The following is a 16,891-nucleotide window of genomic DNA, read 5'->3' on the forward strand; positions in this document are numbered from 1 at the left end:
AAATGTGACTACTGAAAATACTAAGACTATATAAATGGCCCACAGTATGTTTCTATGGGACAGCCCTATTCTGTATTACACTGCCCACACCATAGGGAAGGCTTCCCTGTCTACAAAGGGAATAAAACACTAAAGAAATGCTGGAAAGTGCCCATCTCTGGATCTCTTTAAAGATGTGCAGTCTCTTGGTTATGAATTCACACACTTCCAGCTGGGACCTCCAAAGATGATCTATTCACAGGTTCCAATCTGGTTTAAGTGGAAGGTACTTAGAAAGCAAAGTGGTACAATTATAATAATTTAATCCAATTTATTATCTTCAGAATATTTCATTATGTATATTAACAAAGTACATCCATTAAATAGTAACACACAGTCTTCTTATGATATCAGCAATTTTCATGTCCAAAAATAATGCTTTTTGGCATTATTGCTCAAATATGAGAGTATCTTCTTCCATAATTTTCAGGTCAATTATTCCATCATTTTACAAGTATCCAGGCATTATAGTTTCCCAAAAAGGAATTCACCCAACTCCTATTTATTTGTTGACTTTATTTCTCAGTAAAATAATGAACCATTAAACTTAATCCTATCTTCTCAAAAACTTTTCTTTTGTATTTATTCCTTTTTTCTAAGTGTCCTTAAACTGCCTATTACTGTTATCATACTTTTTGCCTTTAAGCATCACAGTTTTCTTTTCTTGAAAAAAGAAATCTAACCTCAATTTTACTTCTAAGTACTATTGTTTTTTCTTATATTTCAAAGATGAGACAATACAAAAAAGTGTTTATACTCTCTACCAAACTATACATACTTTCTTTGGTTCCCTGCAGTTTATCTTCTGCAAAAATATTATTTCCTCAGCAAATAATTTTTGGCCGCCCACTCTGGGTCACTGATCTAAACACTGTAGTGACGCACACTTACCAAACACACCAGCTCTCATGGGGCTTAAGTACTAGCTCCTTTGAGGACTTTATGATTTCGTAATTCTTCTTGCGTTATTATGATTCTTCTCATGTTGCACTTGACACTACTGCTCAATGCACAGCTTCCTGGAAGTTCTCACCTGCGGTGGACTGTGATATGTATTTCGTAATATGTGTCTTTGATGCTTTTTCTTTTTCCTTGAAAAACCCTGTTGTGTGTCTTACTCAGTATTCCAACTTTTACTATTTTAAATCTCTTCCTACACTTGTTGATTACACAGAGTTTTCATTCTCTCAATGTTCAAAATTTGCTAATTTCTGCATGCCTCTGGTCTCTATTTGCATGTTCTAATCTCACATTATCTGTTATCAGTGGGATAATTTCCAGTGTCTGCAAGTCACGTATCCAGACTCAAGCTTACCTTCCTTTCAGAAAGGATCTCCTCCTGCTGCCCCTAATATTTCTGTTATTGACATTATTATTATTTAACACAAGTCTTTCTCAATTTCCAATTCATTCAACTCTTCATTCTCAACTTACATGTTTTTACTTTGCATTTTCACTTCTGTCATCACAAATCACTGTTGGGCTCTTGTTGCCAGTGTCAAGAAAACTCATCTCCAGTGCAAATACTTTCCTCAACCAGGTCACTCTTCTCACTGACACAAGATTAATGTTTCAGGATGGGGACTATTAGTCCTGAAAATCATCAGAAGCTCTCCGTTGACTTTTAGGGTAGCATTAAGGGCTTTCTATGTTCTTCCCCAAATGACATTTCTGATTTTAATTCTCCTACAAACTCTTGTATTCTTGTTCCTCAAACATGCTCTAGGAGTTATAAATGTCATCTTTTGGTCATATCACTGTGTTAGCGTGGCTTGTAATTTTTGTATTGATAGTGGATACAGTGTACCAGGTAAAAGGAATCAAGGTAAAGAGGTCTTCGGTGTGAACTTTTCTGTCTATCTGGTAGGAAGTAAGGTCATTTACTATTTACTGTTGGCTGGAGCTATGGGAGTCAGAAGGTTTTAACGTCTACCGGTGTCCCCCTTGGCTTCTCCCTTGTCTTTTGGTTTCCCTAGTGAATTTCTTTCTTTAAAAAGATTTTATTTACTTATTTGACAGAACAAGAGAGTGTGCATACTGGCAGGGGAGGGGCAGAGGGAGAGGGAGCAGCAGACTTCCTGTAGAGCAGGGGGCCTGACGCGGGGCTCCATCCCAGGACCCTGGGATCATGATCTAAACCAAAGGCAGACACTTAGCTGACTGAGCCCCCAGGCACCCCTCCCTAGTGACTTCTTCAATAAGCTCTGAGAGAGGGCGTCCTTTCCGTTGCACCCCCCACTGGAATATAGGAGCCCGTTGATGGGGTGGGAAGGTGAAGAGGTGTTGAGTGTGAACGTCATGGCACTAGGAACCCTCCACAATTCTGTGATCTTTCACAATCTTTCAGTAAGCGTGTGCTCTTTTACTGTGACCTTGACAAGGACTTCTCAGTTTTCCCTCTCCCTTAGGTGATAGGAATTCTAGACCTTTTTAACAAAAATAGGCATACTTCAAAATGGCTACTTTTCCTCTCTCCCAGAAAGAAACAGAGGGGATTTTTCTCCCGTCTTCACTGTGGGAACTTGGTAGGGCTTCTGGATATAAGACTTTGGGGATGCCCTTAAGTCTTGTCCCCCTGGAGTTCCGATCTCTCGAGCTTCTCCATGCTGAGCCTCTGGCAGTCTGTTAACTGTGGTTTCCGTTTTCCTCACCCAGGCTCCCTCTGCGGGCCCTGCTCCTGCGGTTTTGCTCCAGTGAATTGTGATTCTCTGTATCTGCCTTCCTGTCTCCAGTGGTTTTCCCTGTGATGTCTACTCTAATTCTCTCTTAGACATAAGAAGAGTTTTGGATTTTTTTTAGTTTGTCTGGCTTTTTTTGTTGTAAAGATGAGGCTGTGCCTCTAAGCTTCTTACATGCTAGACTAGAAACCAGGAAGAACCTCTTAGTGATTTTTTAAGAATGAGCTTTTGCCCCTCTAACCTACTTTCTTTGCCTATTACCATCTCCATTATATTCCTTAACATCTTAATATAATGATATGTCTCTTATAAAGTCTTTTCTTAGTCATCCAGTTTAAGCCATCTTTTATCAGATGAACTACATGGCATTTACAGCCTATGTCAGTATTTGGCATTATAGGCTCACAATAACCCCAGTGAGCTGTATATTATTATTATTATTATTATTACCGCCCACCTGACAGAGGGTGGCTATGAGACACCGTGGGGATTCAGTGATTTTCCCAAAGTCACAAAGCTTGTACGTACGCTGGGTAGTCTGACCTGTAATGTGTCTTCTAAATAGTACATCCTGCCAGCTTTCATTGTCAGATTCTTTTGAGTATGTTTCATGTGTTCTGAGCTATAACTTGTCTTTTCCTTAACATCCAAATGCAAGACATGGCACCTTCCTTGTAGTAGTCATCCAGTCAATAACTTGTGATTGATTGTCTTTTTTCTACTACTAGAATCATCTTTAGGTCTATTTTTTTTTAATTCCCAGGAGAGTAGCACTAATTTGCAACTTTGTTCTAAGCACTTTCCATGTAGTATATCCTTTAATCTTTACCACAACCCCATGAGGTAAGGTACTAACTATAATTATCTCTTCATGCTTCTGAGTCCTGGAGAATTTCCATATGTTGCTCAAGGTCACATACCAAATAAGTGGTAATGTCAGGATTTGAATGGAAGCCAGCAGCTCAAGTACCTGCAGGCTTAACCATAGGGCCACCCAGCCCAAGGTTTCTGCTCATTACATATTCATTAAAATAACCTGATGGTACTGTTTTCTGTTTCAGTGAAAAGAAACATTCTTCTATTCTTGTTTGCTTTCCACACTCTTTCAGGTAAAATGGGTCTGAAATCTAAACGAAGTCAAAGTTCATACCATTTATCATTTAACTAAAGGATTTATGCTTTATTAGTTCTCCCTTCCTACATGACAAGGAAACAAGTTTTCTTTTTAATCTCAATTTGGCAAATAAAATCAAGTTACACAAATGCTATTAAGCAAATGCTTGTTTCTCAAGACATCTTGACAATAACACATAAAGAGGTTCTTTAGGGTTCTTCCATTATGAAGAAGAAGAGAGTCAGAATCCTTTGTCTCCAGCTACACTCTTGGAAGTGCCAACAACTCCATTCATATGGCACCTTCATGGGATTGAGGTATACTTATCCCTGAGCAAATTAAAATATTTTAAAATAAGGTGAATATATCTCTACGATGAATAGATTGCATCTTGGCGTGTCTCAACTTTAAGCTTCATTTTTAGATCAGGTCAGTGATTACTGAAGGAAACAGTTTATAGCACCAAGATTTGGTAATAATAAATAGCCTTAAAATGAGATAGCCTGTTTTTTCTTAATAAGTAGTAATTATTCTTAAGAAGAGTAATGCCTGAAGAATAAACTGTTAGAAAAGGTAGAAGTAAAGAAATGCCAAATCAGTTCACTGTACAGCCTTTCAAAAAGCAAGTAGAAGTGATGTAATGACAGACATTTTCATCAAATACCATGAAAACATTTCATTTGACTTCAGAGGCACTGTATCTACGGTTGCCATTTTGACAACTTTAAGGAAAACTTTTGTTCTCTCTCTGAGCATGTTTACATTTCACAGTCTTTAAAACTTGCAGACAAAAAGAGATTGAGGGCATTTCAGCTGATAATCATTGTGCCCCCTCCCCTTTCTTTGTAGAGCGAGGGACAGGCAGAAATTACAGAGAATGTGGAACCAAGCTAAGTAAGTCTAACTCTGAACAAGGAAGCATTTACTATTGTGGAAGAGAGGCATACTGCATCACATTTTCAGAAACCATTAGGCAGCTTTATTTTATGAGCAAGGGGAAAAAAAAAAAGACTAAAATTGCCTACAATTTAAAGCGGGAAGTGAATTCAGATCACTTGAAGTGGGAAATTGTCTTTTATGATTTGACCCTAGGAGAAGTGAGTATGATTCTTCCGAGGGCACTGGAGCTGAAAAAATACAGCTTTCTTTTGAAAGTATTAACTGTCTTTTTATAAAAGAAATGTCAAATTTATTACGTTATGACATAATGACTCAACGAAACATTTTCAAAAATTCAAGATTGTAGCTAATCACATCGAAAAGACAAATTAGAGTCTCTACTGCATGCCAACACCAAAGTGAAAAAGAATGTCTATGAGGCACACTGTTGGATTCTGAATGTGGCTAATGTATTTTGGCTCTCTCCTGTCAAGTAACAATCGAGATCCGAACAAAGTGATGCTGAATTTATACTATTTGACACTAAGTGGCTCTAGTTTTTGAGAATGTGTGTAATTCTTTAAAGAGTGTCTAAGGTAAAAATTGAATATTGATGAGAAACTTCTTTCCAGTGCCTGATTGTAGCTAATTAACATATGACATATAAAATCTGTATGCTTGGAATCCTGAGAACTTATAATCCTAAAACCTGTACCAACAAAATTGAAGTATTACACTGAAACGTACAGAAAATATCAGGAGGCAGAGTGTAGGGAGAGGTAACATTCAGACATATTTAGTAAGTGCCCACAGTCCGGAGTACTGCTTCTGGCAGTATTAAAGTTTTACAAACCCAATTAAAGGCATTCTAATATAATATTTGAGAATTAATTAAAAACGGCCAACAGAAAGCCATAAAGCAGTTTAAAATCAGACCGACAATCAAAAAAGTCTGCTTCTGTAAAAATCTGTCCCATGACTGTTGGGAAAAGTAGGGATTGGAAAAAATAAATGTAGAATTGGAAATGAAGGTGGTTGATCATTCCACAGAGTCACATGTAAATAAACTCAACTGGTTCAATGATTTACCATTAAATTCTAAATATGTTGTGGCAGTTGAGACTTTTAAGCTTTGTTATCTGCTTTAACAAATTCTGAACTTCGTGTGGGAAGCTTGATTTTGACCTTCCCCAAGGATTTTGCTAGATATAAATAGGTAGTTCTCAATGAAGCAACCGAAAATTTATAAATGTTTGAAAGTAGGTCTAGTCTGAGCTTGCTAGATAAAGAATGAGTCTATTTCTGAAAATATAATTCAATGTAAGCTTTTATAACTTTGTGATATAATACATAGTTCCTGGATAATTCACATATTTCTATTAATAGTTTCAAGAGGCTAAGCAACTTTTCACCTTTGTGATTCTCAGGAAAAAATATGGCGTTGCAACAAGTCTATTCCCCTTACAAAGTCAAGCTTGGATATACTAGAGTTCTAGAATTAAAAATACAAAAATACCAAATTTGCAATGGTTGCTTCTAAATTTCCAGGCACAGTTTTCTATTCTTAAATTTTAAAATGGCTAAAAGTTCACATTTGCATGCATTAATACATCAGTCAGGAATTGACTTTCTGACTTTTGTGTTCCACTGCAGGATGTTGTAAGACCAAATTGAATATGCAAATTAGGAGAGGCTAGGTGGGGTACACTTTGAAAGCTCACCCAGAGTCCCCTAACTAATAATTGGAATTGCTTACCTTTGATGTTGAGCCCTACAGAACATTGTCTTATACTGAAATAAATATGCTGCAGTGAAACATTCTGGATTATTATCATCCCCCATGAATTACTTTTTTTTTTTTTTACATTAAGTTTCATAATATATCCCTAAAATGCAAACATTATATTGTTCTACATTCCTTTCAATGATGTCATATCTTTGCTAAGCAGATTTATGGTAGTTGCTATGATGAAAGTAAGTACTGGGGAAAACAAAAATGGGATAGGAAATGAAGGTGATGATGTTCAATGTAATTTCAAGGTTTGAGACTTTGGGCAGTGCCTAATGAATACACTCTCTAGTGGAAAGTAATTGTGGTTATTTAAGAATTGTTTTGTTTTTTTCAGTTTGTATGTATTAGTTTTTTGAATGCCTGTGATGTTGTTAGTATTTTAATAGGCTTCAAGTTTGGACTTAGGGACTTAATAAACAAAACCAAAATATTGCTTTCCTCCTGGGGTGCCATGAAAAAATTATTGAGACCCTGAGGATGCTGTGACTGGGGTTCCACAAGGAGCCTATAGGCAATTACTAAGGCTGGAGTATTTGGTTAGGTTATATTCATTTTGCTGGGCAGACTTAAAACCTACCTTTAAAAAAAGTATCACATGATTAAAATTACTCAAAAGAAACATCTGAGGTCATGAAGGGTTAGTGTATTTATGTAGTTAGAAGAATAAATTTACCAAAATACAAGATTTTAAATCAGAATTTCTATTTTTAAAATGGATTAAGTTGATGCCAGTGGACACAATCAGTTCTTTTCTCACTGCTCCAAATGTTTGACATTCAACATCAGGTTAGTAGTACAGCATGGATAGATGTATGTTTAAAGTCAGGGTTAAACATGATTTGCTTTTGAGATGGAGGTATATTACTTCTCATTATATATGTCATGCTATTTAAGAGCTGAGCTATGAAATACAGAATAGTTTCATACAAACATACTGAATGTTAATTTTTCTTATTTGGAACTAGGTCAAGGCTATTTCCTCACATCCAGTATAGTATGAATAGATTCCATGCTTTCATCTTAACTATATACATTATTATTATAGTGAATTGGACTATATTATATTTTTTTTATTCAGGATAACATTGTAAGGTTTGTCTGATATTGTACTCCAAGTGCATTGGGAATCCTTACGGGTGTAAAAGGCAATAAAATGAGGGAACACCTAGATCTTCTTCTTTAATCAGAGAACATAGATTTAACAAATGTGTGTTCTTAATAAGCCACAGTTTGTAGGAGATTTGACTGATGGCGTCTAGGTGTATCTTGGACGCACATGCCACATGCATGTCTTCCTATTCCAAATAAAACAAACAAACATGTCATCCTTGCAAAGAAATATGAAAGCAAACCTTTCTGTGGATGACTTAAAATATTGTGCACAATTTTCCTAATTCAGTGTTTGCAAGTACATGTATTTCATAAAACAGTGAGGATAGAAAACAGTTCAATGGTGCAAGCCAGGAAACTTTACAGGTTGTTTCCACTACTATTTTATATTGAGGAAAATCTTGCAGCATCCGTTCACATGTCATATTCCTTGGTATTTTTCTTAAGGTTTTTGGTTTTTTGTTTTTTGTTTTTTGTTTTTTGTTTTTTGCGAGACTTTATATTATGAAGTGTTCTAAGTGAACAGAAATATTTTCAGTAAGGAACTTAAAAAGAAAATAGGGGCGCCTGCGTGGCTTAGTCAGTTAAGCATTGAACACCTGGTTTCAGCTCAGGTTGTGATCTGAGGGTTATGAGATTGGAGCCCGCACATCCAGCTGGAGCTCAGTGGGGAGTCTGCTGCTGGAGAGTTTTTCCCTCTGCCCCTCCCCGCACTCACTTGTGCACAGGCGCATGTTCTTTCTCTCTCTTTCTCTAAAATAAATCGTTAAAAAAGTAGATGTAAGTCACTTTCAGAATCTGGTCTGGATCTAGGAAGTCATTATTTCTTTCCCCATAATAAGAAAAAAACCAAAAAGCTGAACAAACTAAAAATCAACAACTCTTTTTAAATTTATTAGAGAATTAAGGGCTCCACACACACCACTGCCCCCAAACTGGAGACAGGCAAGTGGAAATGAAGAATTACAACTTACTGGAGCAGATGCTCCAGTCAGTATGGAGTCAAACAGGAGTCCATATGGGGCAGGACATCCTCACCAATTACTGATGGATTGCCGTAGGTTCAATGTGGACGAGTTGGAGAGCTAGTCCAGGGGGTTTCAGTGTTAGGAAGCCCTACACTTTTGTAAGTTTTACCTTTAGGAACCCTGTCAGTTTTTCACAGTGACTATCAGAGGAAGCTCCTCTCTGCTTTCAGCAGGTAGAGGGAAGAAATAGCCATTTTGAAAATTTCCCAGAGCTTTCTGTTTTTCATAACAAACCTGCCCTCAAGAGAAACTATTTTACTAGCACCTAAGGGACCTAAAAACACAAAACAAAACAAAACAAACAAAAACAAACAACTGACCTAAGAGATAAGAGATGGGAGAGTTTACTGGGAAAATAACCTGGTATGTTTCTTACACGACTCATGAAGTGGTATCATGATTTTAAAGAGGACTTGGACTAGTGGTAATGTATATTGCAAACTCACTGTCAACCACTAGAAAAGATTAAAAATATATATGTAATTGGTATGCTAAGACATGATAAAAAATGAAATCATATGAAATGCTCAATTAAGATCAGAGAAGACTGAAAAAGAGTGAAAGAAAAAGAAGAGAAAGAAAGAACAATACCAGTGAATAGCAAATTCTAACAAATAAGGTAAATGTTAATCCACCTATCTCAATAATCAGGTTAAATGTTGCTAGTCTATCTATATTTGCCAATTAAAAGACTAAGAGAAGATTAAAACAAAACAAAAGAACCATGTATTGTCAGCAACAAACCCATTTCCAGTATAAATACATTAAATGAATGAATGGGGGAAAAAACTGAAAGAATGGAGAAAAATATACAATGTTAACATTAATTTCAGACAAAAAAGACTGCAGAGGAAGGAGAACATGCAGGGATAAAGAGGGAGATTAACAAATGATAAAAAGGTCATTACTCTAAGAAGACAAAACACCCTTCAGTAAGTGTAAGCACTTAACATTAGAACATCAAAATACACAAAGCAAACCTAATAGCATTGCAAGAAGAAAAAGATGAATCCACTACTACAGCTGGAGACTTCAACACCCCTGTCAATAGGAGGGCCAACAGGCAGAAATCAGTAAGGACATAGTTAAGCTGAGCAGCACCATCAATCAACTGGATACAACTGACATTATAGAATCCTTCAACAACAGCAGAATATACATTCTTCACAAGCTCACATGGAACATTCACCAAGATAGGCCACATCTGAGCCATAAAACACATGTTAACAAACTTAAAAGAAATCCTACAATGTGAGCTCTCAGACCGTAATGGAATTAAGGTAGAAATCAGTAACAGAAATATTACTGGAAAATTCCAGAATACTTGAAGATTAAATAAGTAGATTTCTAAATAACATAATGAATCAAAGAAGAAAATCTCAAGGGAAATTTTGAACTATTTTGAATTAAATGAAAAAGCAAATATAACTTACAAAAATTTGTGAGATTCAGTGAAAATGCATAGAAGGAAATTTTTAGCAACAAATGCATATATTAGAAGAAAGATTTAAAACTGGTAATTTGTTTCAGCTTAGAAAACTAGGAAAAGAAGAGTAATTTATAAAATTGAAATCAGGAAATCATTAAGCAAATAATCCAGTTAAGAAATGGGATGAAGACATGAAAAGACATTTTTCCAAAGAAGACATCCAGATGGCCAAAAGACACATGAAAAGATGCTCAATGTCACTCATCCTCAAGGAAATATAAATCGAAACTACAATGCAATATCACTTCACACTTGTCAGAATGGCTAAAATTAACAACACAGGAAACAGCACATGGGGAAGAATGTGGAGAAAAGGGAACTTACACTATTGGTGGGAATGTAAACTGGTTCAGCCACTGTGGAAAACAGTACGGAGTTTCTTCAAAAAGTTAGAAACAGAACTAGCCTATGAGCCAGCAACTGTACTACTGGGCATTTATCCAAAAGATACAAGAGTACAGATTTGAAGTGGGGCTCCTGGGTGGCTCAGTTCGTTGAGTGTCTGATCTTGATTTCAGTTCGGGTCATGATCTCAGGGTCACAGTCAGCAGGGAGTCTGCTTGAGATTCTCTCTCTCTCTCTGCCCCTCCCCCTGCTTGTGATTGCTCTCTCTCTCAAATAAATAAATTAAAAAAAATACAAATTCGAAGGGGCACATGTCCTCTGATGTTTATAGCAGCATTGTCAACAATAGTCAAATCATGGAAGGAGCCCAAATATCCATCCACTGATGAATGGATAAAAAAAAGTGAGATAGATGAACAGATAGGTAGATAATGGAATATTACTCAGCCATAAAAAATAATGAAATCTTGCTGTTTGCAAGAATGTGGCTGGGGCTAGAGTGTATTATGCTAAGCAAAAGAAGTCAGAGAAAGACAAATACTATATGACTTCACTTATGTGGAATTTAAGAGACCAAGCAGATGAACACAGGGGGAAAAGAGAGAGGGAGGCAAACTGTAAGAGACTCTTAACTACAGAGAACAAAGAGGGTTGCTGAAGGTGAGGTTGGTGGGGGGATGGGTTAATTGGGTGATGGGTATTAAGGAGGGCACATGTGATGAGTTCTATGTAAGTGATGAGTCACTAAATCCTACTCCTGAAACTAATATTACACTGTTAACTAATTCAAATTTAAATAAAAACTTGAAATTATAAAAATAAATAAATCATAAGTAAAATCAAAATGAAAAGCTAGTTTGTTGGAAAGAGTAATAAAATTGAAGACCTTCTAGATGTATAAACCTAAAAACAAAAGAAAACACAAACTGCTAATTATCAGAAATTAAAGGGGGAACCATCATTACTTATCCATGACACTAAATGATAATAGAAAAATATTATGTACAACTAGGTGCCCACAAATCTGGTAATCTAAGTAGACCAATTCCTTCAAAGACACAAGCAACCAAAATCACATGAGAAATAGATAATCTAAATAAGCTTGTAACACAGAAATTGCTTACAGGGGTGCCTGGGTAGCTCAGTTGGCTTGATGTCCAACTCTTAATTTCAGCTCAGGTCATGATCTCAGGGCTGTGGGATTGAGCCCTACTCAGGCTCCACATTCAAGCAGGGAGTCTGCTGGAGATTCTTTCTTTCTCTCTCTCTCTCTCTCTCGGCAACCCCCCCCCCCCACATGCTCAGGCTCTCTCAAATAAATCTTTTTAAAAAATTGAATACATAATTAAAAATCTTCCAAATCAGAAATCACTAGACTTGACTGGATTCACTGGTGAATTCTCCCAAACATTTAAAGAGGAAATTAAACCAGTTATATATAGTCCAGAAAACACAAACAAAAGGAACATTTTCTGCTTTGTTCTAAATCAGACGAGGATTTCAAATAAAAAACAAAGACATTACAAGAAAGGAAAACTACAAATCAGTATCTCTCATCAACATAGATGCAAAAGTTCTCCACAAAATATTAGCGGATCTAATCTAATGAAAACATATATATGCAGCACAACCAAGTGGAAATTATTCAAGTATGTCAGACTTGTTTTATATTTGAAATTCAATTAATGTACTCCATCACATCAACAGAGTAAAGCAAAAAATTAAATGATCATGTCAATAGATGCAGAAAAAGCATTTGAAAAAATCCAACATCCATTTGTGATAAAATACCTCAGTAAACTAAAAATTGAGGTGAACGTCTCTAACTTGATAAAGAATATCTTGCTCCTGCAGCACATACTGAAATTGAAATGATACAGAGAAGATTAGCATGGCCCTTACATAAGGATGACACATGAATTTGTGATATATTCCATATTTTTATGGTGACTGTAGTTGATAATACTGTATTATATACTTGAAATTTGCTGTGAGAGTAGATCTTAAGCATTCTCATACACATACACACACACAATGTAAATATGTGAGGTGATGCATGGATGAACTCATTTGTGAGAATCCTTTCAAAGTATGTACAAATGTCAAATCATCATGTTATACACTTTAAATAAATTCCAATTGTATGTGTCAATTATGCTTCAGTAAAGCTGAAAAAAGATATCTACAGAAAACATACAGCAAATATTTATAATTGTGAGAAATTAGGTACTTTCCTCGTAAGAGCAGAGTAAGGCAAGGTTGTCTGTTCTCACCACTCATATTCAACATCATCCCAGAAGTCCTAGCTAATACAATAAGGCAAGTGAGGAAAACAAAAGATTAGGAAGGAAAATATAAAGTTGTGTTTGTTTGCAGATGACATGATTTGTCTATATAGAAAATCTCAGTTATACACCATGAAGAAAACTCTTGGAATTAATAAACAGTTATAGCAATGTTGTCAGATACAAGGTTTGTACACAAATGTCATTTACTTTATTATATGCTAGCCCTGAAAAATTAGAACTTGAAATTTAAAATACAATAATGATTATATTAATACCAGAGAGAGAGAAAGAGAAATACTTAAGTATAAATATAACAAATTATTACAGGTTCTACATGAGAAAAAATACAAACTCTGATGAAAGAAATCAAAGATCTAAATAAACTGGGAGATATTCCATGTTTGTGGACAGGAAGAATAATTATTTTGAAGCTGTCCATTCTTCCCAATTTGATATATATGTACAAGGTAATTCCAATCAAAATTCCAGCACATAATTTTATAGATAGCAACAAACTGATTCTAAAGTTTATATGGAGAGGCAAAAGACTCAAAATAGCCAACAAAATATTGAAGTATTAAAAAAAACAAAGTTGGAGGAAGTATAATACCTTATTTCAAGACTTACTATGAAGCTATAGTAATTAAGACAGTGTAATATTGGGAAAATAATAGATAAATAAGAAATGGAATAGAACAGAGAGCTCAGAGATAGACCCATATGAGTAAGATCAACTTATATTTGACAAATGAACAAAGGCAGTTCAACAAAGAATGGATAGTCTTTTCAATAAATGGTATTAGAACAACTGGACATCCATATGAAAAAAAAAATCTAGATACAGAACTTAAACCTCTCATGAAAATTAACTCAAAGTGGATTATAGATCGTAAAGTAAAATGTAAAACTGTAAAACTCTTAGAAGACAAAATAGGAGAACATTTAGGTGACTGTGAGTTTGGTGATGAATTTTCAGATACAATACTAAAAGCTTGAGTTGTGAATGAAAAAATTGCTGAGTTGCACTTCATTAAAATTAAAATTTCCACTCTGCATATGACACTATTAAGAAAAATAAAACTTAAGCCACAGACTTGGAGAAAATAGTTGCAAACACATATCTGAGAAAGGACTGTGTCCAACATGTAAAAAGAATGCTTAAAACTTAACAGTAAAAAAGTAAAAAACCAGACAAAAGATTTGAACAGATACCTACTATAGAACATAGACAGATGGCAAATAAGTATAAGAAAAAATGCTCCATATCATATGTTATCAGGAAAATGCACACTGAAATGACATTGAGTTGAAATGAAATACCACTGCATACCTAGTATAATAACTAAAATCCAAAACACTAACAGCATGAATGCTGATGGGGATAAAGAGGACAGGGGACTCTCCTTCCTTGTTGATGGGGCTGCAAAATGGTACGGCCAATGTTGGAAGACAAGTTGGCATTTTTTACAAAACTAAACATACTCTTACCATAAGATCCAACAGTTGTGCTCCTTGGTATATACACAGATGAAAACTTATGCTTACACAGAAGCATGCACATAGTTGCTATAGGAACTTTATTCATAATTGCTAAAAGTTAGAAGAAACCAAGATGTCCTTCATAGGTGAATGGATAAACACACTGTGGTACATCTATACAAAGGAATATTATTCAGTGATAAAATGAAGTAAGCTATCAAGCCACAAAAAAGATATGGAAGATCCTTAATGCATATTGTTAAGTTAAAGAAGCTAACTTAGAAAGGCTACATACTATATCATTACAAGCATATCATACTCTGGAAAAGGGAAACCAGTGGATACAGTAAAAAGATCAGTGGTTGCCAGGCATTTGATGGGGGAGAGTGGGAGGAAGACTTGGGGAGGGGCTGCATGGGAGATCTTAGAGCACAGAAACTCTCCTGCACAATATAGCAGTGGTGGACATGTTGTTATGCATTTGTCAGAGTCCGTGGAATACACAGGGGAATGAATGAACCCTGATGTAAACTATGGACTTCAGTCAATAATAATGCATCAATATAGGCTCATTCATTAAATGTAACAAAGTACTGCACTAATGCAAAGTGTTAATAATGGGCAAATTCCATGTACTGGGGAGGTTGGAACTCTGTAATTTCTCTCAACTCCCTTGAAACTCAAAACTGCTCTAAAAAATAAAGTCCATTATTATTTTTTTTAAGTGGATACAAGAACAACCAACCCCTTAATGATTTCATGAGGACTCCAACTAGCCTGTCTTATTAACCACACATTTATATTTACTGGCAATCCATTTGGTGAAATAATGGTATTTGTGAACATGAACAGGCAAAAAGTTAAACCATTAGAGGGTGTGAATATGATCATCTAACTCTCTTTTGAAATTCTCTCGGGCTACTTCTGTTCTTAACTCTATTCAAGGGAGTAATGCATGAGTGTTCCTTGCATTGAAGAATACAGGGCCATAGGAATAAAGGTAACAACATATATACTGATTCCTCAGAGAGTACTAAATTCACCTGACAGCAAGTTCTTAAATAGGAAAGCTTCATAAAAGAAGCCTCTTTTTCTATGAATGTATAATTGATGATTGAAAACCATGTATCTCAGTAACAGTACTAAAATGTTGGGTGGGGGGAGAATATTTTAATTAGAAAATATTTTAATAGCTTTGATTTAAAACTGTAAATAAATATTTAACCTAACAAAGCATATATATACATATATATATATGTTAGTACACAATGTCATTTACTTTATTATATGCTAGCACTGAAAATCAATCAATCTATCTTCATTCTTTCCTAATAAAAGCCATGCAGAGGATAGTAGTTATGATGAATTTTGACAATGATGTCTGTAGAAAAAAATCCATTTGTGTTTAAATGGAGAGATCTTTCATGTACGGCTGCAGTTGAGGAGAACAGAAGTTATCGCTCAGCGTGGTGACTTTCAAGTTTACATTTCATTTACTCTTACTGCCATTCGCTTCTACTGTGGTCATTGTGGGAATCAGAACAACTGGAAATGAGATACACTATCAATCAGCCTCCAATACCCCATGTCTCTGCTCTACACACAGTATACAAAATACTTCCCTTACTTGAAATGGGCAGACAAGTTTGAGCCAATTAGAAGAAAAGAAATGTACCTAAAGAGTGAACTCAGATATTTGATCACTTTCGGTAAGAGTCACATACTCAGGTGAACTTTGTGAATCGTGTAATCACAGTGACATTCTTTCTTCTCCTCCTCCTTCTTCTTCTTCCTCTTCCTCTGGTTTTTTCTTTTTGGGTCAAAAGAATGAAACATTATTGATTTGTGACTCCACAGAAAGAAAATGAGTTGTGCTTGTTTGTGTGTGGGTGGGAGGCATGCAGTTTGCTCATGGTTTAAATACGTTCTGCCTCACGCTATGACACCTATCTTTGTGCTGAAGGAGTTGTATTTGTCTATTTCAAGGGAGTGGCCGGCACTTCCTGTATGTCAGCTCATCTGGACACAAAGAAGGACACACGGCAAGAATCACTACTTCCCAGTACTTTCCAGCAAGTCTCGGAATATGTGCTCTTCGGTTCTGGTTCTACATGGTTGATCCCAGGAGTATGGGGATATTAAAGGTATGAAAGGAAGGCAGGAAGTTTTTCACGGAAATGTTCATAGCATGTGTTTAAACATTTTTTTTTTTTTAATCACACAACACGGGTGTTGAGTCCATTAATTTCTCATTTCTTTCTGGGACAGTGGGACTTCGGCCAGCAGTGCTATCATTCATCTTAATCTCATTCAAGATTTATCTCATTCAAGGCAGCCACCTGAACTCAATTATGGTGCGTGCTATTGAAAACATCATCTAGAGATAAAAGAGGATGGGCACATTCTCATGCATCTTCTACTAAAAATTTAGAGAAAATGCAGAAATGTGATGGCAGGGATAATGATAAAAAGAATTTTCTTCCCCAAACAAGGTAAAAAGCAAATAAATTTACAAGTGTAAGCATCTTTCAGCTTGCCTGAAAAATAATATTGTGTACTCCATTTTTGACTAATTTAAGACAAGAATCTGCATCAGATGCAAATGTCTTTGAAGAAGCAGGTTGCTACATTTTTACTTTTCATTGTCTGG

General features: G+C 35.7%; 1 protein-coding gene across 1 annotated transcript in view; it reads left to right on the forward strand.

The window, feature by feature from the left end:
- Nucleotides 1-16,891, forward strand: part of MALRD1 (MAM and LDL receptor class A domain containing 1) — a gene marked incomplete at its 5' end in the record, with an annotated part of 744,051 nt that overhangs the window by 541,698 nt on the left and 185,462 nt on the right. Inside the window, one exon of the mRNA XM_080810106.1 lies at nucleotides 16,228-16,385. Coding sequence (XP_080666232.1) covers nucleotides 16,228-16,385 — 158 coding nt within the window. The remainder of the gene's footprint in view (nucleotides 1-16,227; nucleotides 16,386-16,891) is intronic.

The sequence above is a fragment of the Martes martes genome (assembly GCF_963455335.1).
Source record: "Martes martes genome assembly, chromosome: 8".
NCBI lineage: Eukaryota > Metazoa > Chordata > Mammalia > Carnivora > Mustelidae > Martes > Martes martes.